General features: G+C 36.4%; 1 protein-coding gene across 4 annotated transcripts; it reads right to left on the bottom strand.

The window, feature by feature from the left end:
- Positions 1-348: 348 nt before the first annotated feature.
- LOC128682530 (zinc finger protein 260-like) lies at positions 349-27,364 on the bottom strand. 4 transcript variants are annotated; one of them, XM_053767276.2, is made up of 7 exons: positions 26,992-27,363; positions 26,247-26,385; positions 25,225-25,275; positions 24,086-24,181; positions 23,009-23,203; positions 2,394-3,191; positions 349-1,802 (listed from the first exon to the last, which is right to left on the bottom strand). In XM_053767276.2, exons 1-6 carry the CDS (start codon positions 27,142-27,144, stop codon positions 2,410-2,412), a joined length of 1,416 nt encoding a protein of 471 aa, XP_053623251.1. In that variant the 5' UTR covers positions 27,145-27,363; the 3' UTR covers positions 349-1,802; positions 2,394-2,409. The 4 variants fall into 4 exon arrangements, with proteins under 4 accessions (XP_053623251.1, XP_053623253.1, XP_053623250.1 ...); XM_053767275.1 differs by lacking the exons at positions 349-1,802; positions 2,394-3,191 and adding exons at positions 5,034-6,654; positions 16,559-16,918 and having other exon boundaries at positions 26,992-27,364; XM_053767278.1 differs by lacking the exon at positions 2,394-3,191 and having other exon boundaries at positions 26,992-27,361.
- Between the last annotated feature and the right edge of the window lie 408 nt (positions 27,365-27,772).

The following is a 27,772-nucleotide window of genomic DNA, read 5'->3' as shown; positions in this document are numbered from 1 at the left end:
AATCGGAAATAGCATTGTGGTAAGATAAAACTACATTCATTTCCCACTATGTAATTTATTCTATTTTAAAATGCAAGTCCGTTCAGTCACTTTTTAAAATTATTTGTACCTTTTTTGTACACCAATTGTGATACAACTGACAATTAATGGAATATATGACGATCACCGTCATATAATCTGAAGGTCTACCACGAAGAATACAAACACGTGGCACATTACTAACGTCCACATGTTGCTTATTTCATATGCAACGACGTGGACGCAATAACGTGCTACGTGTTTTATGTTTCGTGGTAGCTCCCCTGTCCATCATCAGACATCGTTCAGGAAGACGTAAATAAAACAATATTAATGGATAAACTATTTTAATCTAACAACAATTTTTTACAATCGAAAATAGCATGTCTTGTCGCGAAACTATTTTGGAACCGCTAAATGAAGTTAATTTACAGTTTAAAAAAGGCTAGTTATTGCACTTTATAACTATGGTGAGGTGATCAGTGGAATAACTATCGGAAGGCTTGACGGTGTTGTAGCCCCGAGCTCAGGGGGCTCACAGATCATGACCAGGACCTTTTCCGTCTCACACTCATCATTTCCTGGGAGAAAACTTACGTTATTTGTGGTAAGTCTGGTCTCTTAACAGACTCCGAGTTGGTGTAGGGAAATACCGCTAAATCCAAATCAAGTGGGGCTGCTCCAGCAACAACTTGTGTGATTACAGTGCTATACAAATCTATGATTCACGTCCTGCACTATATACTACTTGAACACGGGCAACGACAGAGCGATCAACGTATACTATACTAAACGTATAGCCATTTCATCTCGACAAGAAGAAGGTAAGTCAGATCATTTTTTTTGCAACAGCCTATGGTTTCTATTACGACACCGCTGGGGGGCTACCACGTAACATAAAACACATAACACGTCATGGCGTCCACACGATCTCTTAAATTTAACACGTTGCGTACACGATATGGGAAAAAGAAACAGCCTGTGGATGTTAGTAACGTGCTACGTGTTACTATTATTCGTGGTAGGCATTTTGGTCCTTCAACATGCCTCCGGGTGATGCTTCACCATATGATAATTGAGGCTGGCTTTCTGCACGAACCTCTCCCCACAGATTTGACACTCTTTTTTCTTCTCTCCCGTGTGAATAGCTCTGTGGATATTCAAGGTCGACGACCGTGCAAATTTCTTTTTACAATACGTGCATTCATAGGTCTTAATTGGGTTGTGCGAAACCATATGCTTCTTTAAACACACATCATCGAAAAACTTAGCACCGCATTCAAGACATTGGGCGTTTTTCTCCTTCATATGGACTTGTCTTTGGTGTTTAGCAATTCTACTTTTACTTATGCTCTTATAATCGCAAAGCCCGCAAGTTATCACCAGGCCATCTCCATGAGTTTTCATCATGTGCCTCAACTTTTCACTATACAGTAGCATAGCGGGGCATTTCGTACATTTAGTTCTTTTGTGTATTTTCTTGAAATGTTCGTTAAATTTCGCCTTGGTTGCTATTACTTTCTGACATATGTCACACGTAACTTCTTCCGGTGTCCGTGTGACATATTTCCTATTAATCATGATTTCTTCAAGCCCATGAGAACTGAATAAATGTATTCTCATTATCCTGCGTTTATTAAATGGTATCTTACATATAGGACATAGAATGATTGCCTCGACCTTGATTTTTCCTTTAGGTTCAGGAAGGTCGTCTTCTTCGCCGCTTTTTGAGGTTATGTCGCTTCTGCAGCTGCCTACTTCAGTATTGACCGTCACGATCGTATCTGCAATGCGATACAACATTTATTTCTAATTTTTTATCCGTTAAAAAATGTTCTATAAATAAAATTATGACATTTATCACTATTGTCGCCACGATGAATGGAATCGTCAATACGAAAGGGGATTTATTGATATAAATAGAATTTGAAAGATTAACGTTTCAATAAAATCAATTGATAGATTAAAGGTGAAACAGTCTTATCAGTGTGGTCCGTCCACCTTCATATAATAGAGGGACCAAACTTTTTATTCCTACATAATGAAGAGGTACTTACTTAGCTAAAGTTTTAGCAAAAGTAGCAAATAATAGATTATTAGTAAATAATTTTATTTCAGGTAATAACATAAGTACAGTATAAAACCTAATGCAAATATCAGTGACCCACGTTATACTACAGACATAGGTGTGTTAAATAGTTAATTAAAAAAAATTTTAATACATCTATGACAGAATAACATTATAAAATATGAATACTTATTAAGTTGGTTACACGTAGCCTTATCTTCATTAAGGTTTACTTTTTACGCCGAACCCTTGCTTCTCAGTATCATATACACGCGAAGACGAGAGACATTAAATATGACATAATAACCTTTAAGTGAAGTCCCTCAGCATGCTTCGGGGTGGTATTTCTTCATATGATAACTCAGACTGGCCGTTTGGACAAACCTCTCGTCACACACGCGACACACTCTCCTTTTATCACCCAAATGTATTTTCTCATGCTCCCGCATTGTGCTCTGGCGCGGGAACATCTTGTGACAAAACTGACATTCATACTTCTTTACCGGATTATGTCTAACCATATGATTTTTCAGCTGAAATGGCCCGAAAAACTTCAATCCACAATCAGGACACGACACGTTCTTCTCTTTCAAATGCACTTTTCTTTGGTGTGTCACGATAGCCGCTTTCATTGCGTGTTTAAAATCGCACACGCCACACACATGCATGCCTATACCGTGCACCTCAGCCTTGTGCAACTTCACGTGTCTTCTAGAAGTAAACGTCATAGGACATTCTGTGCATTGTCTAACTTTGTGCTTATACGTCATGTGCTGACGTAGACTGTGTTCGCTAGGGAATTCTTGTTGACAAGTGTTGCAAGTGACTTTGACAGCTAATCTGATTACAAATCCGTTCCCAACTTTGACTTCTTCCATTCCGTGAATTGACAGCAAATGACACCTTTTTGGGCCGAGTCCTTTAAAGGTTTCCTCGCAAATGTTGCACTTGTAAAGTCGTTTGTTAAAATGGTGCATTAAGATGTGTTTCCGTAATTCGTATAAACCTGTCGTGAAGTTCTTCTCACAAATGTTACAGATGTAAGTTGTCTTGCCGTCGACTATGCGCTCTGTGTAGTCTATTCCCGCTTCTGGCGTTATCGTATCTGTAACGCAATTTTTAAAATGTAGGTTTCTTATATTTAGACGATTGGATTAATGTTCGGAGCATATAAACGCACCTAACAAATATTATAGAGTTGTTTATGTAAAATTCATAAGAAGGCCTATAAACCGCTGTTGATAAATTGCACTCCTCAACAAATTTGAGATATTTCTTTATTAGATTACATATTTTTTCTCATAATAATAATAAAATGGACCTGAAAGAGCGAGGTGGTATTTTCAACGTCAAATATCTTTAAAATTACACTTGCCTAATGGTAAACTTGACATGTAAAAAATTATATATTTCCATAACCCAGCAAGAATAATTTATACTTTTTGTAGAGTGTGATGGCGGGGTAACTAGTGTTTTTTTTTTTAATATGGAGTCATAACCCCTTACATAACACCAACATTAAATATGGTTCCACTCAACCAATTTTAAACCTATCTGTGAATGTCAGCATGAACATAGCCATAAAGATTATTCTGTAAATAAATAAATTCCGAAACGCACGCGAACGAAGCCACATTCAAAATCTATAGTTTGTTAATTTTACTGCTTAATAAAAAAAATTATTGTAAACAATATTTTATTGCTGTTGGTAATTTTAATTTGCATATGTGATCTCCACCAACAAAATATTGTCGAATTTCATAAATATATCTAACAAACGCGTATGTATCAGTCTGAAACGGTTCTCCGACAGTTGCTTGCTTACGGAATGTATCGACATCGGGCGTTTGAACGACAGAACCCTTCATCTACGAACGATTCGCCGACAGAATAGAGGAGACATTCTGTCGACGAAACGTTCGTAGACGAAGCAATTGTCGGAGAACCGTTTCAGACTTCGTGTATTCGTTATGGCCAGTTGTTCCATATTTACATAACTATGAAATTCAGTTTTTTTTTTTTCAAATTTACAGCATAATTGTCCGTTTGTGAGTTGTGATCGTTAAAAAATATTTTGAACGAGTTGCTTTTGTTTGGTACTTACGTATTTTAAAAAGTGCGGTCAATGATCTGTCATTTTTGGTCACAAAAGAAAAGTTATCTGGCTGTGACATTACGAATATCATATATTCGTAGACAAGATTAAAATGTGTAAAATCTTACCAAAAACATTTTCATGTAAAAATGTTGCCAAGACGAGACTAGCTCGTGTAGCTAGTCACAAACACTACACTTTAGTCAAAATGTATGAAAAAGTGGGCAGATCTCATGCAGAGCCAAGATTCTTGATATACGAGTATGCGCTTTAACTTTACCAGACCTAACTTCACATACTCTACATTCTAGTTAAAACGTGTAGCTTGGTCGTTTCGTTACTATAGAAATAACATAACGAATGCCTATGAAATCTACTTGACGGTAGCAAAACGGCCAAGCCACATGTTTTAACTAGAATGTAGAGTATGTGAAGTTAGGTCTGGTAAAGCTATGATATTCAAACTTTGTATGTTTAATTAATGTACTCGGGGCATTATATCCTGGAAACTATCTGGCGTCATCCAAACTAAAGTTACGAGGATTCAAAAATACGACGAAACGTTTCGAGAAAAGGTAGCTGTTGCGCTTCGCTTGGCTCGTCCTGGCGGGAGCACTAATGTTCATCTATTGTCGGTCTGGCTTTACGTTTGTTCACGCATCATGACGCGCAAAATGTACTGGATAGAATTTGAATTTTTTCACAGTTGTAAAGCGGATGGTCCAACTTAAAAGTTTCACCACGGTACGTTGCTTAGAACTCGAGATATTGACTTTAAGTTATTAGCGGGAAAACACGAAATTCACGACGTCAAAGCCGCGAGCAAAGGCTTGATTGAAATAAAACTGCCGATGAGTTTAAAATCCTTATTTATTTATTTATTGAGAGATGTACATAGATACATAATGATAAACTTTTCTATTCGTTTATCCTTGTAGTTGGTTTCAGAATAACAAATGTTTTTTTGAGAACTACGAGTATGCATGTGCCAATATATGTTACAGTGAAAACCCCAATTGTGATTACTCATTACATGTAGAAAGTGCAGGCGGTTGGTGGCTCTCAGTACGTTTCGAAGGCTGGGGCCGCGCTGTTATTATAATTTTCCAAATTGTAACAAAGACAAGAATTACTTTCACTAAAATAATTAATTTGTACTGTGGTAATGTCAATTTTATGAATGACCGATTTCGGAAATGATTCCCTCCTCAAGAAAATTGACGGATCGTAATGAAAGCGCGGCCTCAGTGGTACAGGTCTACCACTTTTATAAGTTACACCGATGTACCTGCGCAGAAGTCTAACTTTTGTACGGCGCGAAAATATTTTAGCTAATCAGAGCGCGCCATGATTGTTTACCCGCGAACAGTCAGTCTGAGTCCGCGCAGTCGCACGAATCATTGAATTTTTTTGGATTTTAAGACTTATGTCCTAGCAATATGGTCGTTATTTTATTGAGTTTGTATTTGGTTTGGTTCGGCGGTAGGACGCGCTATTCTGCGCCGTCGAATATTGCCGATGTAACTTATAAACGTAGTATTGTACGCTCGAAGTTGGTAGGTAGTTCTTTCTTCTTTACTCGAACCGGTGACAGATGGAAATTTAATTTTGAAATAAGAACTAGAATAAACGTAAGCTGATTTGTCTGATCTCACATGAAGTTAGCAACGGACACTATTCTTATTTTAAACGCATTGTAGTCAACACGTCTCCGGGTGATGCTTCACGATATGATAGTTCAGACTGGCTTTTTGAACAAACTTCTCGTCGCATAGTTTACACACCTTCCTCTTGTCACCTGTGTGTATTCTCTCGTGTTCTAAAAGAGTGTTCTTTCTCGGAAACATCTTCTTGCAATGCGAACATTCGAATTTTTTCTCAGGGTTGTGTTTAACCATGTGCTTTTTGAGAGCTGTCGCGCTAAACGCCTTGTGTTCGCAACTCGGACACGAGAAGTCTTTTTCTTTCATATGTATTTTTCTTTGATGTATAATTATGTCCGATGGCGAAATATTACGATATCCGCAAACACCGCAAGTTGGTATTTTAACACCGTGCGCGTTGGCTTTGTGAAAAATTAATTTTCTTTTGGTGAATTTGAGCGGACATTCCGGACATTTGCGGAGCGTGTGAATTTGCGTGTGGGTCGTCAATAGGAATTCGGCTGGAAATTCTTTTTTACACACACCGCAGACAACATTCTGCGCGGGCCTGACAGTGTATTCGCCTTTGAGCTTAACTTGTTCCATTTTGTGACATTTCAAAAGATGCCATATCCTTTGTTTTTTATCAACAAATTTCTCGTCGCAGACGTAACATTTTAAGTTAGGCGTCTTCAAATGTTGTTTCTTTATGTGATCTCTTATAGAGTTTTTTGATTTGAGCTGTTTACCACATTCGTCACATTTATAGTATTTACTATCGTCCAGCGAGTCTTTGTTGAATCCCTTTGACGCTCCATCCACGTCTGTATCTGTAAAGATAATGCCATCAATTATTGTGTCTCTCGAAGCGTTCCGACCGCTGCGGCCGCGATGTCATTACGATCTGTCAATTTTCTTGAAGAAGGAATCATTTCCAAAATCGATCAGTTCATAAAATTGACATTACCACAGCACAGATTGATATAAGTCAGATAGCAAAATTCATTCTTGTCCTTGTTGAAATTTGAAAAATTGTAATGACAGCGCGGCCGCAGCGTTCGTAACGGTCTGAAATTCACTCACACAAGTTGCACTATGTAACACTCATATCCCAGTATAATGAGATTCATTCTGGCGTGCGACGCTCTTACTAGAGACAAATCAACCGCCAGCGCCGAATTAATTGCGGTCAAGGTTGTCACAAAATTTTAACGACTAGACTAAAGAATTATTACAATGTGTTTGTAATAATTTTTCCAAAAATTACAGCCCTCGATTTTTAAAATTTCACTGATGATATATTTGGAAATATGTTTAGGTGTTAAATAATCTAGAAACGAAAGATTTACTAATTCGATAAAAAAATAATGTTTCGTACAATTTTTTTTTTTCAAAAGTAGCAATTTCAACACTCTAACTAAAAAAAAATACAAATTATATGCTTATAATGTTGTTATACGTTTATATAATTTATGTTCGCACTGGGTTTTTCAATATTTTAAGGAGCATTCTCCTTTGTGTCCATTTTGTAAAAAAATATGTACTTAATCATAGATATTAAAGAAAGCTAGGTGGGTCGATGATGTGAAGGAAATTGCTGGCAACAACTGGATGAGGATGGCCCAGGACAGAGATGGTTGGTGTAGACAGAAGGAGGCCTAACCCAGCAGTGGGACAGGGCTGCAGATGACGATGATGAAAGAAAAATATGAATAACAAGACACATAATAATAAAGCAGTAGAAAAAAAAAATTCCTGTACATTGAATATATTTACATAAAAACAAAATTAGGCGATAGTGTCAGAGTGTAGTAACAGAGAAAGAATTTGAAAAATAAACTCTGTCTGTTTGTACACGCGAATCTTCGGAACTACTGGACGGATTTGAATGAAACTTTTTTTTGTTATATAGCTATTAAGCCTGGGCAACATATAGGGTATAACTGATTTTGAAAACTGGAACATCTGATGGAGAACAATGATGGAACAGCTATGATGGTATAGGAAATATTGTGTAAACTATAGGGAATATTTGTTTCAGTCGTATGAGCATCTTCTGTTTAGGTATCGTTACGCTTTGTCTGTACAGTTAAATTTCTTCAATAATTTTGACACCTTATCAAAAATTGTTCGGCCACGCGAACTTAATCGCGGGCATCAGCTAGTACTTTAATAGTTATTATCATTAAAATGTATTAAATACCTAGGTATATTGTCAACATCAATTAAATCAGTCGAAATCTACTTCAAAATCTTTCATTTTCTATAATTTATTATTTTAGTAATGACTTCAGATGTTCAAATTTAAATATCTGGATCATGTTTTGACTCCCGACCTCAAGGACAATTAACATATTGAGAGGTAACCGAGAGCGATGTCAGTCAGTGAGAGCGAACATGTTGGCCCGCAGGTTTGCGCGTTGTTCGCGGGAGTTTAAAATTAGGTACACTGTCTAAGAACCTTCTGCACATCTTTCTATACGTGCAGCCTGTGGGCAAACTATACTCAGAAAGCTTACGGCGCTCTCCGAGGCCAGTATAATAACGCATTTAGGGTGCTGCTGCGGCTGCCACGCTTCTCTCAGTGCATCAGGGATGTTTGCCGATGCAGGTGACTGCTTTTATGCATGCCCCTGGTGCGCAGGGTGCGGGCGAGCGGTAGCAGCGTCCTAAATATGATGGCTGACAGGCTAGACTGTGACTATGCCATTCGTGTGCCATTTCGGGGGTAGTGGTGCAGGAATAGCCCCTTTAAAAACAACTATTTTGTGTCCCTACTAACATAGTTTCTAAGTGCTACTAACACAATGAGTCATGGTTACTAGAAATAAAAATTGTTCATTCATTCATTCATTCATTCATTCATTCTTTATTGCTAGAGTACCAATGGTCATAAGAGCTTAATTAAATTCCTTACAATATATTCAGGCTATAGAATCAAATGTTATTTAAAGTCGTAATGCTTAAGTTGATAGTACGAGTGACAACTTGCAAGGGCACAGCGGACATAAAGGGCTATTCGATGCCTCCTTTACTTATAAATTAAATGACTTGACTACTTTTGGAGGACTTGTAGCTAAATTAAAATTGATTTAGTGATTGTTAAAATTCAAATTCAAAATTCTTTATTCAATTTAGGATGATATACATCACTTATTGACGTCAAAAATTACTTAAACTAAGTCTACTGCCGGCTTCCAAAGCGCAGGTGAAGAACAAGCGGCGCAACAAACTTCACCGCAGCCTTTTCTCCAAGGACGTCAATTAACAAATATAGGTCTTATACATATATTAAAAATGCCTACATAGGTTTACATATACTGTAATATTGTATACATAGGTTTACTCCCCGTATAACAAGGCAATGCCTTGTTTCTATTCAAACTTCTTTCTCCTCATGTCGTATTCCTCTGAGGCTGTAGGTCGTGGTCATTACGTGAAGTGGAACACACACAACGACTCTCTATGGACTCCACTAATAATGGAGACGTTTTCCATTGCCTTCTCCATTTTACACACAAGTTACCTAATAATCAACCTGTGTGCAAGTTTCGTCACGATGTTTTTCTTCACTGGAAGCAGGTAGTGGTCTATGAAAACTACTATACATGAGTCAGATTGGTATACTTACTCATCGTGGCACGAGTAGGATTCGAACCTGGAACCTTTCGATCCACAGACGTCTTAACCAATACACCAGCACCTTCCAAACAGACGGGAATAAAACCGAAGGTAAACGTTGTGTCTGCTTTGTATTCAATTTAGTCGAAATAAAAGTACCGATGAGCTCAAAATCATTGAATAGAAGTATAGAAACGGCTTAGAATAATATAATTTAAAAAAATAAGAAAATTAATAATATTTAAACAGTTGAGAAACGATGTAACTTTCATGTTTATTGCCGTTGAGTTCAAGACAACAAATTTGTTATAATATACAAAGCATTTTGCATAATCAGAAAAACCAGAAAATTAATACAATAGGACAAATAAAGGAATAATTTTACTGATTATCTGTGCCCAATAAGGAAATAATTAATTAATTATGCCCTTTGCCCAGCAGTGAGAAATTATATCTTATAGAAAACAAAAAAAAAATGTTAATTTGAAAAGACACGCATGAAACATAACATGGCAATTTGATAAAAAAGATTCAAATAAAATAAATAAATATATCAGGACAAATCACACAGATTGAGCTGGCCCCAAAGTAAGTTCGAGACTTGTGTTATGGGATACTAACTCAACGGTACTATATCTCTCTACTATTCTCTTTTGACTATGTACATTATGTACTTTTATATATTATTAGAAAGAAAAAAAAAAACATTTTAAGAAACAATAATGGTAAGCCGATCTGGCATGATAGGGACCAACACTGTTCAAATGAGTTTCTTTCGGCATTTCTTCTCAGCAGTGGTCGTTCCGAAATGCCAGTAGTTTGTAGCTTGTGAGAAATAACTATAAATATTGACGAGAAAAAGTGCCTGTGAAGGGCTAATTTCTGAATAAATGATTTGAATTTGATTTGAATTCTCAGGGTTGTGTTTAAAACCATGTGCTTTCTTAGATTGCTTGTATTAAATGCCTCATAACCGCAGATCGGGCAAAAGGTGTTTTCCTCTTTCATATGTACTTTTCTTTGATGAATATCATTTTTTCCTTAGTCTTTTATAACCGCACACTTCTGTTGGGATATGAAAATTGTGCGCGTTAGCTCTATTAAACGTATTCGAGCGGACATTCGGGGCACCGATGAGTTCGTAAATGTACCGTAAACTGAACACGACTTGATGGCTCATGCGCAAAACGTATCTTTCGCAGATTGTCTCTTTCTCAGAATGTCTCTCGCAAAATGTCGCGCCAGGGACTTAGAATAAAACTTGACGTTCCAAAGCAAAATCATTTTAGGAATTGATATTACTTTATTACACACATCATAAGACTATTTTCTGAGCTGGTCTGGCTACGGACACGCCATTAACCCTATATTTTTGTGACATCTGTAAAGGTGCATTCTTCTTTGTAAATGATTTACAAATTTTAGTTTACATACGTAACATTGATAGTACAATATCATTTAATGTATTAGTATAATTCATAGTGTGCCTCATAGTAGAATTTTTGTTCATGACCGCACTGCATTCATCGCATTTATATTTAACCTGATCATCCACCCAGACCGTCCCATCAATGATCGAGCCTCGTCTGTATATAGTCTAACATTCTACTTGGGGCAAAAATACATTTTTTTTATGTATGTTTGTAACGCGATAACTTTCGAACCGTTAAAATACCGTGTAAATTTTCGGTGCCATACATACTATGCTATTACCGAGTAAAGCAGTTTTTGATGGGTGCATGCATAATCGATAGATATCTCGATGATTCCTATAAGATAAGTGATGTATATCATCCTAAATTGAATAAAGAATTTTGAATTTGAGTTATAACAAATTTTCACTATATGTAAAATTTTAAACGAAAAATTAGTTTCGAATGTACGTAGGATCTGTCAATAGAATTTTTAAGTTCGTGCGGCATCACAATCGGCTAAGTCGTTTTCGAAATATTCACAATTTTGTAAAATCTCAACCAAATTTATTGTGTTAAGCGAGATCTACGTTCGCGGCGAACAACTAGTATATCGCCAATACGTTGGGCGATTGTGTAACCTCAGACAGAAACATTGCTCACTATATAGTTGAAATAATTAATGAAGCTTGGGCATCTAAGAAAGATGTCATAGCTATTATGTGTGACCTATCGAAAGCTTTCGACTGTGTAGATCGTAATCTAATTTAAAAAATAAACTCCATTTCTATAGTATCACAGGGGTGGATTTTTGTGTTTCTTCGTTTTACATAGAAAATATAAAACAGAGAGTAGAATTTAACAAGACAACTTCTGATGACGCACCTGTATATATGGGCGTGCCTCAAAGCTCCTTAATAGGTCCTTTTTTATCTTTGGGTCACATAAACAACCATTCCTCGTTAACAACATTAACGAGTAGTTTTATTTAAAACTAAATACGATATGTCATATTTAAGGTGATAGTAGTATAGTAGAAAAAGTGAAAACTGTAACTTTATAAGTAACAGTTTTATGTAAACGGTGCTTAACTGGTAGACCACTAAACTCTGAATATAGAATGTGTTGAAGTGGAACAAACACATTGAACTTATGGCCAATAAGGGTTCGGCAGGCTAGGAACTCAACAGTTTAGATACTGCACGAATATGTTTTTTTGTCACGATAAAAGTTTGTAACAAAATCGTACAATACACCGAGATAGTAAAGCGAAGTTTTTAGACGTAGCGTAGTAGGGTAGTTGACAAGTCAGAAAATCGTAAAAAATATGTATAATCTAGATAAAATAGATATATTTAGGATCGTTATGATAATTACGAGACGTAGACAAAAGTTGGTTGGAGAGTCCATTTTCAATTAACCATCATGAAACACAAAGAAATTGTAGCAATTTTATTAAGAAGTCATCACGTAATATTTCACGTAGCTGTCAAACGAACATAGCTTTCTTCGCGAATATTTGCAGCACGTTGTGACGTCACTTCTACGTGTCATTTAGTACGGAGCATATGGACGAGTCAAAAAATGTTTGATGATTTTTTTTTCATATTTTACAAAGCATTATATTCTCATATTATCACAGTAATTTTTTCACTGGTGTTTCTATTTATGTGTATAAGGGCCTTCAAATAATCATCAAACAAAAAATTGTCAACTAGCCTTTTATCCATCCGTAGTGCTTCATCAGCCTTTACTTTCATTACACGTAATAATTTCAGCTAAACCTAGTGCGACCGGTCGACGGTGGTCACTGTTACGAGTATCGTCTTAATCTTCCGCTTTGGCATATGTCACGTCAAAGAAAATGATCATTTATTTGCAAAAGCATGAGTTCACATTCCTTTACAGAATACACAATTATTCACAATAACGTGGTGTTAAAAGAAAGGACATCACTATATCGTACGATATTTAAAAATACATATGTATACTGTTTCCCAAGAGTGAGGCAGAGACTAGAGATTTCCATTTGCCAGGGTCAAAAATCTGTTATGGGTGTTTCTAATATCTCCCTAATAAGGGAAACCCGCAATTTCAAATATTTAATGTCAAAATATTGAAATTAAATATTTATTATAAAAATTTCATTACATTGTAGTGGGAACAAGTAATTATGCTGACCGCCACGAAGGGAAGTTCTTCCTGCCAGGTCATGTATAGAGTAGGGAACCACGCGGCTCCAACGGTGTTACGAGTATTTCCGAGTTTGTATTTATGCATGCATTTTGAAAACTTCAACTGCGCGTTCTAGACTGGTCGGTTCAAGCATGATACGATCATAGCGACATCTATCTGTAGTATTGCGATCCATCTGGGCGGCCTGTATCGTCGTTGCGTTTTTTAGTTGTCATTGAATTTGTGGTGTTGTACATGTGGCGCGATAGATGTCGCCACGACATCATATTCATTACCTGCCAACATGACGACCATAATGTAAAAAATGTTGCTTTTTTTACTGATAAAAGCATTTTTAATGCCTGTTCGATATAAACAAAGGACTAGAGAGATATCATTGTGAGTATATTAGGTGGTTTCTCAGAGCGTTTCGACCGCTGCGGCCGCTCTGTCATTACGATCCGTCAATTTTCTCGAGGAAGGAATCATTTTCAAAATCAATCATTCATAAAATTGACATATTAGTCTTTACAAAAACAGAAAGAAAATTATATTGGCAGTCTTCGTAAGGTAGACGTTAAAGCAAAGGAAAACACCTTGTTATGTACAAGTCGTATATTGATCTTAATTATCTTGTTTAAGTTAAAATAATATATATACATTACAAGTAAACAAATCGGGTTTGTCTTAACAAACACTTTGAAACAAAATTATATTGGCAATCAAATAGATAGCTTCAAGTATAACAATTTTTCATAATTCAACAAAACAATATATTATATAGGAATATTAAAGACAGAGAGGCACAAGGAGACAGAGATAAAAATTGGGTTCAGGTCGGTACACACCAAACAGATAAAATGTAGCGGAATGCGTTTATTAACTTTTGCAACTTTATTATTACATATATCAAGTCAATTTTTATATCAAATAGCCAATTGCGTGTTAGGTTTGCACCAGATACAAAACATGTCTCGTATGATATTATTAAGTTCTATCGTAACATTATTTTTTCTTACATGAAAGGGTCCCGCAAAAGGAATATTTACACGGTGACTTTTTATACATTGGCAATATTTTGTCTACACGCTCAGTCCAGATTCTGAACAACTTTTAATATAGGGGTATGTGCGAAAAAAAAAACAGCTGTTCTATACAAAAATAAATACCTAACTTATGGAAAATGTATGGATCAGATGATTTTTTGTCGCGATTTCAACGTTGCTCCCATACTACGAAAAGTTGTTCAGTGCCGTCGACTGAGCATGTAGATAAAATAATGCCAATGTATAAGAAATCACCCTGTACACAGAGTTTTATATTGGTATATATGCATGTCACACATGCAATTTAAATAATGTGAAGGAAACTGTCCAGTACAGTGTGCAGGTTTCCTCGCGATGTTCGAATAGATTCGATAGTGAGAAGTGGAATGCAAACCGGCACTTCTCCCTCAGATTAGTATACAAAATCATGTGGCACGATTAGGATTCGAACCCGGGACTTTGTGCTAAAGTTATTATACATCTCCTTGGGTCTTTAAAGTTCCGCTGGAGACATATGTGTATTAATCTCATTATTTTATTTACACTGAGTCTTGGGCAAAAACAATTGTTACAGTCTGTCAAGGAAGTGAAGAAAACTAATTTTTAACTATTTATTTATTTTACGACCTCGGTGGCGCAGTGGTAAAGTGCTTGCCTCTGAAACGAGAGGTCCCGGGTTCGATCCCCGGTCGGGTCACGATGGAAAATTATCTTTTCTGATTGGCCCGGGTCTTGGATGTTTATCTATATATGTATTTGTTATAAAATATAGTATCGTTGAGTTAGTATCCCATAACACAAGTCTCGAACTTACTTTGGGGCTAGCTCAATCTGTGTGATTTGACCTAATATATATATATATATATATATATATATATATAAATATTGGTGTTGCCAGCAGACAGGAAACAACGACCTCATTTATTTTCTTCACATTTCCGACAGACTGTACTAAAAGTTCTTAACTAATATTTTATTGAGCCATACGTATATAGATACTTGTCAGTTTCTGACATAACATTTTATTTGGGAAGCGTCCATAAATGGCGTGGGGGGTCGAGACGAATATTGTCAAATCTGTCTTTGGAAGCACTGGAAAAAACCCACAATTTTTTAAAACATCATTTCTTGCATAAAAAAAAATATTATTTCAATTCCATTATAAATATTCGTCGTTCGTTAATAAAAGTATATTAACCTAATAATGTTTTCCCTTGACGAATAAAACCATGGCATTTATTTAGGAAAGACACTAGAAACACGCTTTATAAAAAAATCTCACGCGATATTTGTGGAGTAGGACCCAATGTCGCCAAATCTCACCGGGTGAGTGTCAGAAAATTGCAAAAGAAAACTCACTTCATTTAAGGACCTTGTGGTGACTTTTTATACATTAGCATTATTTTATCTACATGCTCAGTCGAAACGTTGAAATCGCGAAAACAAATCCGCTGATCCATACATTTTCCACAAGTTAGGTATTTAATTTTGTATGGAACAGCTGATTTTTTTTTCATATTTCGGAGTTACTCCCGTACTAGAAGTTGTTCAGAATCATGGACTGAGCGTGTAGACAAAATATTGCCAATGTATTAAAAGTCACCCTGTATAGACTCCACACGTTATATAGACAGGATAACGGTGTATACCTATTTTATACAAAAGATTTGTAAAATAAAAATATGACAACTATAATTATATTAATTCAGTGATGCTTTGATATTCTATGTGATGGTTACAACTGTTAAGATTAATTGTAAAATACATTTAATTTTCCTGGATATTTCCACCAGATGGCGCGCTAATGCGTCTGGTTCACACAACTGGGGGGTCTACCATGAAACATAAAACACGTATCACGTCAATGCGTCCACACGTTCACATTTTTTACACGTTACGGACGAAAAGGAGACAGCATGTGGTCGTTAGTAACGTGCTACGTGTTTATATGTTTCGTGGTAAGCAGATATGGGTTTACGCCTATTATTTGGCCTAATAACCTGGGCGTACCCATCGTATCCATAGTCCTTCTGGCTCCAGTCTTACTAGTTTCATAACAAAACATAGCATTCGGGTTCGAACCCCGGTCGCGTCATGATGGAAAATGATCTTTTTCTGATTGGTCCGCGTCTTGGATGTTTATCTATATACGTATTTGTTATACAATATAGTATCCTTGAGTTAGTATCCCATAACACAAGTCTCGAACTTACTTTGGGGCCAGCTCAATCTGTGTGATATATTTATTTTTATTTATTATAATTGTTAAAAATTAACCTCAGGATGATATTTCGTCATGTGATAATTCAGACTGGCTTTTTGTACGAACGCCTGGCCGCACACAGCGCACACCTTCCTCCTGTCACCGGTGTGTATCCTCTCATGTAAATCCAACGTCGTCTTCCTCAAAAAGGATTTTCGACAAAATCTACAATGGTAGTCCTTCACAGTTTTATGTTTAAACTTGTGTTTATACATACCTTCGAAGCTAAACGACTCGTAATCGCAAAGTTGACACTTATGTTTTTCGCCGAGCATGTGGAAATTGTTTATATGCTTCCTCAGCTGTATTTTCGTGTTGAAAGTGCCTTTGCAAGCGTTACATTTGAATCTCTCGTCTATATTGTGTTCCTGTAGCTTGTGTATAGTCAGCGGCGCCGGCGTCATGAACTTGGCCGCGCAATACGAACACGAGTAACGCGGTATTTTGTAATGTTTGTATTTCACGTGAAACTTTAGCGAGAAAAGTTTGTCGTATGTTTTTTCGCAGCGCGCGCACCTGTAGAGTCCGCCATCTTGCCAATAATCCTCGTCGGCTAGCCGAAACGCAGGCATCGAGCCTGGAGACAGAAAAACAACACATTTTCATTCTTCATCTCTTCAATTCTCGACATTGTTCACGTTTCAAGCACTTTTATAATCTATCGATCGTTTTGATATATATAACAACGTTAAATAACTATAACGATTTGATAATAAGATGGTATACATAGCATGTTTTTTTTAATAATGTCAATCGAGAAGTGCGAATCGCACGTGCGCGTGACATAATCACAGCTTGATTTCGTATATATGCAAATGGTAATTTTAGTAGCTTTTTGTGCACAAATCATTATCATTTCAAGGTCAATTTTAATAAAATGTTTAACTCCTGCCATTGTGTTGCCTCTCCCCAAACCACGGCACACTTAAGGGGTCGTCCGTTATTCACGTATGCTATTTTAGCCTTTTTTACTTACAGATATAATTTCTTTTTTTAATATTTTCCCTAAATTCTGGCTCAATCAATATATATAAAACTCTTAGTGACTGACTGACTGACTGACGGGCTGACAGACAACGCACAGCCGAAACTACTGGGCGTAGAAAGGTAAAATTCGGTGTGTAGGTTCCTAGGACAGTGTAGGGGAGCACTAAGAAGGGATTTCCTGAAATTCCTACGGGAAACGGATTTTTACTCAAATTCGAAGTTGTGGGCAAAAGCTAGTATAAATTATAAAACAATAATATCAAACTAATATTTATAAATTCGACGACCTCGGTGGCGCAGTGGTACAGTGCTTGCCTCTGAACCGAGGGGTCCCGGCTTCGATCCCCGGTCGGGTCATGATGGAAAATGATTTTCTGAATGGCCCGGGTCTTGGATGTTTATCTATATATGTATATGTTATAAAATATAGTTTCGTTGAGTTAGTATCCCGTAACACAAGTCTAGAACTTACTTTGGGACTAGCTCAATCTGTGTGATTTGTCCTAATATATTTATATTTATTTATTTAGTAGCCTTTGCTCGTAGCTTCGTTCGCGTTTATTTCGCGCGTCCGCTCATAACTTATTATTATAGATATCTCGGGTTCTAAGCAACGTATCGCGATGAAACCTATACCAGATTTTAAGTTAGACCTTCCGCTACACAACTGTGTATAATATATTATATATTTTTTTATATATGTATAAAACGGCATCACATTTTATACGGTAGTTTTTGCGTGATTTCGAACAAACATACTGACAGACATAAATGAAAAAAAAAATCGTTTTGGCTTCTATTAGTCCCATAAAGATTTTTTCTTTATATATCTCTTATGTACAGACATAGCCCACATACAATTTTATTACATGTATACAATAATGAATATTTATTATTATAATATACATCACTGGGTATACAAAATATATGCATATATGTATGTAGAGTATACACGGTTACTGGTATCTAACGCATAACCTTCCAAAGGCGCATAAGGTACATACGAGGTGTGTTCAAAAAGTAAGGTGACTTTTCAAATTTGGCGGGCAACGTACTTTCGATTATCGATTTTTTTATTTTGTTATGTTGGTACACTCTTCCCGAACATCTGTACCAAGTTTCAAGTGTATAGCATTTTTTGTTTGGTTGGGAGAGGCGTAAAGGTTATAAGTGTTTTGCGTGCTCGGCGATTTCTTGCTATCGAAAAATATGGATCAAAGGATTTGCATCAAATTTTGTGTAAAAAATAAAATAAAGTGCTCCGAAACACTTAAAATGTTGACAGTGGCATACGGTGAAACTGTTCTAAGTAAAAAAAATGTTTACAAGTGGTACAAACTCTTCCAAGATGGCCGGGAAGATGCCAATGACGAGCCTCGCTCTGGACGCCCAAGCACGTCAACAACTGATGAAAACGTTCAAGCAGTGAAGAAAATTGTTCTAGAAAATCGTCGAATCACTATCAGAGAAGTTGCTGAGGATGTTGGTATATCGCTTGGCTCGTGCCATGAATTGTTTTTCCACAATTCGTCCAGAATTGTGGAAAAACAATTCATGGCTTTTGCATCACGATAATGCCCCTGCTCACTCATCTTTGCTTGTGAGAGATTTTTTGGCCAAAAACAACACCACAATCATGCCTCAACCACCTCCTCCTCCTCAGTCATTCACCGGATTTGGCCCCATGTGACTTTTTCTTGTTCCCAAAACTAAAGAGACCTATGAAAGGACGGAGATTTGCAACGATTGAAGAGATAAAGACTGCATCGCTGGAAGAGCTCAAGGCTATACCGAAAAGTGCTTATGAGAAGTGCTTTGACGATTGGAAAAACCGTTGGCATAAGTGTATTGTATCTGAGGAGGATTACTTTGAAGGGGACAACATAAATATTGATAAATAAATAAATATTTTTTCTTAAAAATACAAAGTCACCTTACTTTTTGAACACACCTCGTAGAGACTGACATCTTTTGTTCTACGACTTTTTTGTCTAAACGTAATAAATACAAAAATTTTCCTTTTTTAGTTTTAATGTCGTTTCTATAAAACGTTAACTCTATATTCGATTCCGTGTTGCTTGGCTATTACATAGAGTTAACATGTGTAGATTGATTTTTTTTTATATGAAAAAAAAATACTACGAGTCACGAAAAGTCGTAGAATAAAAGTTGCTTGTTTCGATGTACCCAAGTAGTCTTTAGGAGGTTTTGCGTTTGGTACCAGTAACCCTGTATAAATAATCAAATATAATAATAAAATATGTCGCTTCAATTGATCAGTTTTAGAAATACCGTGCGCCTAGTATATTTTTCAGATTTCTCTAAGGCGTGGTCCGCACGAGCGTCTTTTCAGCGCGCTTTAAAGAAACGTTGGAATTGACATATGTGCTTATTTCCCTCGAGGATTGTTTTCCGCAGTTAGGCCTCTTGTCTGGGCCCTTTCTGCATTGACATAATATGTGTAGTGAATGAACAAATTCAAATTTCTTTATTCAATTTAGGCTGATATACATCACTTATTGACGTCAAAAAAATTACTTAAACTAAGTCTACTGCCGGCTTCCAAAGCGCAGGTGAAGAAGAAGCGGCGCAACAAACTTCACCTTTCAGCCTTTTCTCCAAGGACGTCAATTAAACTGTAGTGAGTTAGTTCTCCAAGAACGAATGAATAATTTATTTATTTATGTAACCACGAGTCATGTTTTTTAGTAACACATATCTATGGTTATTAAATATCATAATAATAATTAGCATTTTGTTTACTATTGAATTAAAACAGTAGTTATTTAGTGGTTAAGCCTGTTAGCTGAACGGTCCCCGGTGGGTGTGCTACTCGAGTGGCATTAGGTACAACCAAAAAAAATATTGAACAATGTATTTAAAAATCTCCTAGGTGTTGGACAGGTATAAAATATTTTTATTTTACCACATTGTCAGTGTAATTAATATGTATATTTATAACCAAGCTAAATCAAAACAATGTTATATTATTATTTTTAGAAATTTTTATTTAACGTTTTTTTTTTATTCGCTTTAATCGATTTGATATGTTCTTTGTGTACTGTAAAGATTTTGTAATTTATGGCGAATAAACATTTTTTCTTTCTAATGGTAATTTATTATGCACAAATTTCAGACACAATTGTAAAATTGTTAATGAATCATCAGCAATTAATTTAAATACTTTGTTCTTGTCGGTGGAGCATTTTCCATCTAATTCTGTCCTCGGCCACCGATTTCACCTCCCTATACGACACGAGCTCTGCCTTCTCTTTTATTTCATCTAGCGATGCCCTTCTTGGCTTTCCTTTTCCTCTTCTTGCTTCGATTTTTCCTTCAATCAGATATTCCATAAAAATGTCGTGATATAATGGTAAGTGGTATGATAGGGACCAACACTGTTCAAATTAGTTTCTTTCGGCATTTCTTCTCAGCAGTAATCGTTCCAAAATGCCAGTAGTTTGTAACTTGTGAGAAATAACTATAAATATAAAGATTGACGAGAAAAAGTGCATGTGAAGGTCTAATTACTGAATAAATGATTTGAATTTGAATTTGGCCAAACATCTTTCATTTAAATTGAAACGTATTATCGAGTTGAACAGTAGACAGATTGAAGGACATGACAACACTATATTGGGTTCTCATCTACTTCTCTAAAATCGCCTATAAACACTTCAAATGTTGACTTATGTAATTATTCATTAGCTTTTGCCCGCGGCTTCGCCCGCGTGAATATTCCGCGGGAAAAGTAGTTTTTCCGGAATAAAAGGTACCTCATGTCCTTCACCATACTTCGAATTACATGTATGCAAAGTTTCAATAATATCGGTTGAGTAGATAGAGCGTGAAGTGGTAACAAACTTACTTTCGCATTTATAATAATAATTTTAGTTAGGATATATGACGAATTTCATTGATCACCACAAAGCAAATGGTGTGTAAAAATATCGTGAGGAAACAACTAAACTAACATTACCAAGAAAGATGTGTGTGTACCCTACCACCACTTAACTACCACGTCTGTCAGCCATGAGGAATACCATTCTCTCATTTTTCTTTTGTATTCCCATCATCATCATATCGAGTGTGTTATTGCTAACACCGGTGTCAGATTTTATTGAATGCGCCTAAAGGCATCTGACATGACTTTTACCCCCATCTAGTGGCAGGTAGTCGCATACACACTAGGGAATAAAACTGTCAACCAGTGTGAAGGTTTTCTCGCGATGTTTTATTTCATCGGAAGCAAGTGGTGGTCGATAAAATCTACTATATATGAGTCAGATTGGTATACGAACTCATATGACACAAGTAGGGATACGAACCTGAGACCTTTCGATCCACGGGCGGGCGTCTTTACCATTACACCCACCACACCGCAAATTCAAAATTCAAATTCAAATCATTTATTCAGAAATTAGACCTTCACAGGCACTTTTTCTCGTCAATCTTTATATTTATAGTTATTTCTCACAAGCTACAAACTACTGGAATTTCGGAACGACCACTGCTAAGAAATGCCGAAAGAAACTCATTTGAACAGTGTTGGTCCCTATCATGCCAGATCGGCTTACCATTATTGTTTCTTACAATGTTTTTTTTTTCTTTCTAATAATGTACATACAACACAATTAACTTACATGAAAATATATGAGAAACGAGATGACCAGTTCCCTCTGGCAGCACCCGTTCACAAGTTGACGCATGGGACAGCCATCGCGTAGCTCAACCATAATAGAGGGAACCTCACGACCCGGCCCACGACGCCACCACTAGATTGACCATTTGAGTGAGCATGACACACTCGATTCCCATGACTTCATAATTACAATTCTTATTCGTCGAAATAGAAGTATCATTCAGACACTTGAAGATCACAAATCACGTACATGTTTCACAAATAAAATTTAAATGTCACAATATATGAATTATGATAACAAAAATAAAAATTATGAATAAAATAATAAAAAACAGTAAAATAAAAATTAGGAGATCATGTGTGGAGTGGCAAAGTTGTCGGGAGGATCCAAGCGTTTTTATCAGTCAAATAGGCGTCAATTGTGTAATACGCTTTATCCATTAAATTTTTCTTAACATAAGTTTTAAAATTTTTCATTGGCAGATTAATAGCCTCTGCAGGGAGTTTATTGAATAATTTTACTCTTTGACCCACGAAAGACCGCCGAACCTTTTTAAGCCTGAATCTGTTCATACAAAGTTTGTGCTTATTTCTAGTGTTTACACTATTTACTTCGTTTAATTTTTATATAAATGTAAATTTGATTTGACAAAAATAAGCACATCAAAGATATACTGACATACAACAGTGAGGATGTTAATTGATTTGAAGAGTTCTTGAAGAGAATCACGAGGTTTTAACCCATAAATAAAAATAAAACCGCTTCCCTGTATTCCCATTCTCTCAGTTTACAGAAGCCCAGGCTCCGCGTTAAAACTTTAATCTTTAAATTCCGACGATTCAGGTCAAATTTTATGTAAACATTGTGTGGGAATACTATTGTCTATTAGTTTTCAAGGTTTTCCATTCATTATTGACTCGGAAATAAAACTACGATCGGTTGACGTTTGAACCGAAATTCAGTTTTCGAAAAACCGCGCGTCGAAAAACCGCCCGTGCGAATGAGGCCCAACTTTTATTAAGTCTATTTGAACCTACCTTTGCTGGTGCTGTCTTCGGCTGCACTCGCGTCCTTCGTTTTCTTCAGCTTCTTACTCGGTTTCGGTTTCTGTTTAGGTTTTTGCTGCTTCGGTGTTAGAAGGGAAATTTCTAATATCGACGTTGCCTTTTTGGTCCGTAAGCTTTTTCTCCTGTTGTCCGTGTCTTCTGTCAGCGGCTCCTTCTTACACAGTTCTGTTAAACAAGTGGTTAAATATATATCATTTCGAAATTTCCTTTCATTTCGCGGTAACCAGTGTTTTGAGCACGTCGCCTCCGTATGTGACGCGTTGGAAGATAATTTTTATTTATAGTTTGTTTTAAAATCAATAAATAAAAACATCCTTTGTTTAATTTCAACACAACTGTGATTTATATAATTTTAATGGTTTTAATAATATTCTCAATGTAATTTAATTAATAATATTATCAAATGTTTTGATTTGTTGATAATACATAATGTAATATATGACTTTTTTACAGTTGCGCGAAGTTTTATTAAATTTGGTATTGAAGTAGCTAATTAAATGTACGAATTTGCGATGCAGAGCAGTTAAGGTCCTAACTGGATCGCATTAAGAGTGCTAATTAATTAAGGTTTTACCCGAGCGACGGGACGGGCAGCTTGTAAGTGATATACACAAGCTGGAATAGGAGAAATTCGGAGAACACGCGTGTTCACTCTCTCTTCATAGTCGTATTTCTCACGGCTGAGGGTTGTGGTCATTACGTGGAATAAAACACACACAACAACTTTCTTGGCATTATTAATGGAGTGGTTTGCCATTACCTTCTCCATTTCACACACAAGTTAATAATCAACCAGTGTGCAGGTTTCCTCACGATGTCTTCCTTCACCGGAAGCAAGTGGTGGTCGATGAAAACTACTATACATGAGTCAGATTGGTATACAAACTCATGTGGCACGAATAGGATGCGAATCAGGAACCTTTCGATCCACAGGCGGGCGTCTTAACCGTTACACCACCACCGCTTCACTCACCTAACATAAAATCAGTTTGGATGTTTTCAAGTACCCTCAAACACAGTATATGACAATAAGTATATAATATTTACCTAAACCTACTTCCGCGAGTGGTTCGCTTTGACTGTCAGCAACGTCAGTGTTAGCTTCGTCGTTATCTTCAAAACCACCGGCGTCCATTTTGGAATCTATTTAAAACAAAAACAAAAAGAGTATCAAATCCACACCATAGATAAAAGAAAATAATTTTATCTATGATGTACACAACACCCGCTCGCTCTAATCTATACTCTAATACTCACTCGGGTAAAATCACAATAAAAAGGAACTTATGTTAATACTGAATATTTCTTCAATGTAATATGTTATCATGCAAGCATGTAATCTATACTATTATTATAAAGAGGTAAGCGTTTGTGAGTTTGATGTTTTGAGGCGGGTAATCTCCGAAACTTTAAAAATTCTTTCACCATTAGAAAGGCACATTATTCAAGATTGATATAGCCTATATTTTATCTCGAAATTCCCACGGGAGCAAAGCCCCGGGCAACATCTAGTTGAATAAATAAAATATTTGCATGCTATACATAGCAAGACATTGCATACTTTATTATAATTTTTACATCTGTATTATTGTACCAATGTTTGACAAATAAATTGATTGAACGATTGCCAAATTTCTAAAAAATCGGCCCATTACTTTTTTGTATTCATTACAGGGTGTACACCACACATCCAACGGAACATTGTCATCTCCGTGACTCGCTTCAGTGCCATATAGGTTTCTCATTCGACGACCTCGGTGGCGCAGTGGTAAAGCGCTTGCCTCTGAACCGAGAGGTCCCGAGTTCGATCGGGTCTGTCGGTCGGGTCATGATGGAAAATGATCTTTTTCTGATTGACCTGGGTCATGGATGTTTATCTATATGTGTATTTGTTATAAAATATAGTATCGTTGAGTTAGTATCCCATAACACAAGTCTCGAACTTGCTTTGGGGCTAGCTCAATCTGTGTGATTTGTCCTAATATATTTATATTAATTTATAGGTTTTATGTCATAAGACGGACACGTAGCACGTTACTAACGTCCACACGCTCTCTTTTTCCCTTAACGTGTACGCATCGTGTGAAAAAAGAAAGAATGTGTGGACGCAATGACGTGCTATATGTCTCATGGTAGCCCCCCAGGCCCTTAACCTACTAACTGGATATTAGAGTATAGGTACTTACCATCATTTCCATCTGATTCTGGTTCCTCTTTTACGACTGAAGTTAGTCCCACTATAATAAATATATAATAGTTTATATTAAAGAAAAATCCTTATTAATATTATAAACTAGCAGCCAGCCCTGGCTTCGCACGGGTGCAATATTATGCTGCTATATATACATATGAATCAAAATCCATTGCATAGTTTTAAAGATCTAAGCATTCAGACTGACATATGGAAACGACTTTATTTTATACAATATCTGCAATAATGTTATCTGGCGACAGGCGGGAGGCAGACGGGTGGGGTACGCGGCAATGCCTCAGTTAATATAATCAAGATGACGGCTTCAAAATCCAAAATAAAAATGCTGAGATCATATTTTGTAACGTTTTTTTTTTTCGGAGAACTTTGTTTATTCATCTTATCGCTTATTTCGATGGAACTGTTAACATATTTGGACACTCTCTCCCGTTCTAGTCGTGGGCGTTATTTCAAGTAACCGTTTTATTCAACTGTTTTCTATGCTCAACAATCCAACTGGTTTAATCACAACTGCAAAAGTAGCTGGAATGCCCAACTGGTTTACTTCTAACGTAGCGCGCGGCGCGGAACATGGCGCGCCACGGAAACAACTGAACATAGAACTTTAGTGTGAAACAAAAAAAAAATTAAATTTTCTAACTTATTATTGTTCTCAACTGTTTTGCCTACATGCAATGCGTTGAGCCAAAAACGCTATGAATCAGATGAAAAAACAAAGCCACATTGTTATATCAAACCAATTGGCAACACCAACTGGTTTAGTAACTAGTTGCTCGTTGAACAAAAACAGTTGAGTTTCGCTGGCTCAAAAAACGTCTATGACCCACCACTATTGCGTTCCCAGTTGCATCAAGTAATAAAACTGACCAAAGTGACATCAAAATTATTGTATTTGATTAATTAAATACCTATATAAATTTTATTTTATACAGATTCAAGTAGCTAATTTTAGTGAGGGAACGCAAACAAATTTTGACTTTGTATATCTGTCCGTACCTTTGATGACTCCCTTAGTGTACATTTCATGGAACTGGGCCTCACAACGTAACACCTGCTGTTTGAATGCTGTGGCATCCTTAACTCTGTGGACGCAGTTGTCACATATCATGTTTAGCGGCTTCTCCACAGGTTTCATCTGGAAGTATGTATGTGGGTTACAAATAACCAACTTATAACCAAGATTACTGGAACACAAGAAAATGATCACCCATAACATTGGCTACACCCCACATGTGAGGATTAAATTTTTGAGGTTTTCGCCACCGCAATCGGTTGGACATCACCACAGTAAGTTTAAGTCTGACGACCTCGGTGGCGCAGTGGTAAAGTGCTTGCCACTGAATCGAGAGGTCCAGGGTTCGATCCCCGGTCGGGTCATGATGGAAAATGATCTTTTTCTGATTGGCCCGGGTCTTGGATGTTTATCTATATATGTATTTGTTATAAAATATAATATCGTTGAGTATCCCATAACACAAGTCTCGAACTTACTTTGGGGCTAGCTCAATCTGTGTGATTTGTCCTATATAAAAATATGTATATATAAAAAAAAAATATTCGTTAATTAAAAGTCAAAAGTCCAAATCATTTACTCAGAAATTAGATCTTCACAGGCGCTTTTTCAAATTAAAATTTTGGCTTTACGATGAATTAATTACAAAATTCTACAAGACAGTACAGTGACCGGTTTTTCAATTTTGTTGACCATATCTTTTGCACAGCCTCGTTGTATCGTACTTACAGAAATGTTTAAGGTAAGCTGCAGCATATCCGCGTAAAATCCTTCTTCTTCACCAACTATACATATATCAGATAGCTGATGAAACGAGCCCTCAGAATGGCAACAACGGCATAAGCCCTTTTCAATCTTCCAATGCTCAGAACTCTCTGCCATGGTTAACAAACATAACAGTAAACTTATATCTATCAAATTAACGTGTTAAACACAAATATTGTTGGTAAATTCCATTGATTTTCTAGATCTTAACATTACTTAAAATCCAAGCGTGAAAAAACACACACAACATCCACAGATATCATTTTTTTATTTAGATTCGATATGTCGAACGTCATGAAACGACGTGAATATCAACTATCAAATTAACCAATATCAACGAACGAACGAAGTCAGATTTTTAATGAACGAACGAACAGATGAATGAAATAAGTATTAGCTTCAGTCTAGTGTTGTAGTCCATTGTCTATAGATATCGATGGTTTTAACACTCGAACATTAAAATCGATAGTTTTTACCTACTTTACAAGAGAGTTGCATTGCCCATCCCATTTCATTGACTCAAAACGTTCATAAAACACTACATATCTATAAAAAGTTGATCAATAGCTCAAAAGCTTCTCAAGAAAAGCGTGTCTTAGATAATTCATTCAATTTTAGTTACGAAGTACCATGGAATAGGGAGTATTACTGCACATTTATCCCGCCAGAGTACAGCACTGTATGTTAAGTTCACACAAGCTTTGCCGCCTTTTGCTATGTCGATTATAACGTTTATTTTAGAGTA

This window comes from Plodia interpunctella, chromosome 30 (assembly GCF_027563975.2).
Source record: "Plodia interpunctella isolate USDA-ARS_2022_Savannah chromosome 30, ilPloInte3.2, whole genome shotgun sequence".
Taxonomy (NCBI): Eukaryota; Metazoa; Arthropoda; class Insecta; order Lepidoptera; family Pyralidae; genus Plodia; species Plodia interpunctella.
Note: the sequence above shows the minus strand (reverse complement) of the source record. Positions and strands in the feature narration are given on the sequence as shown.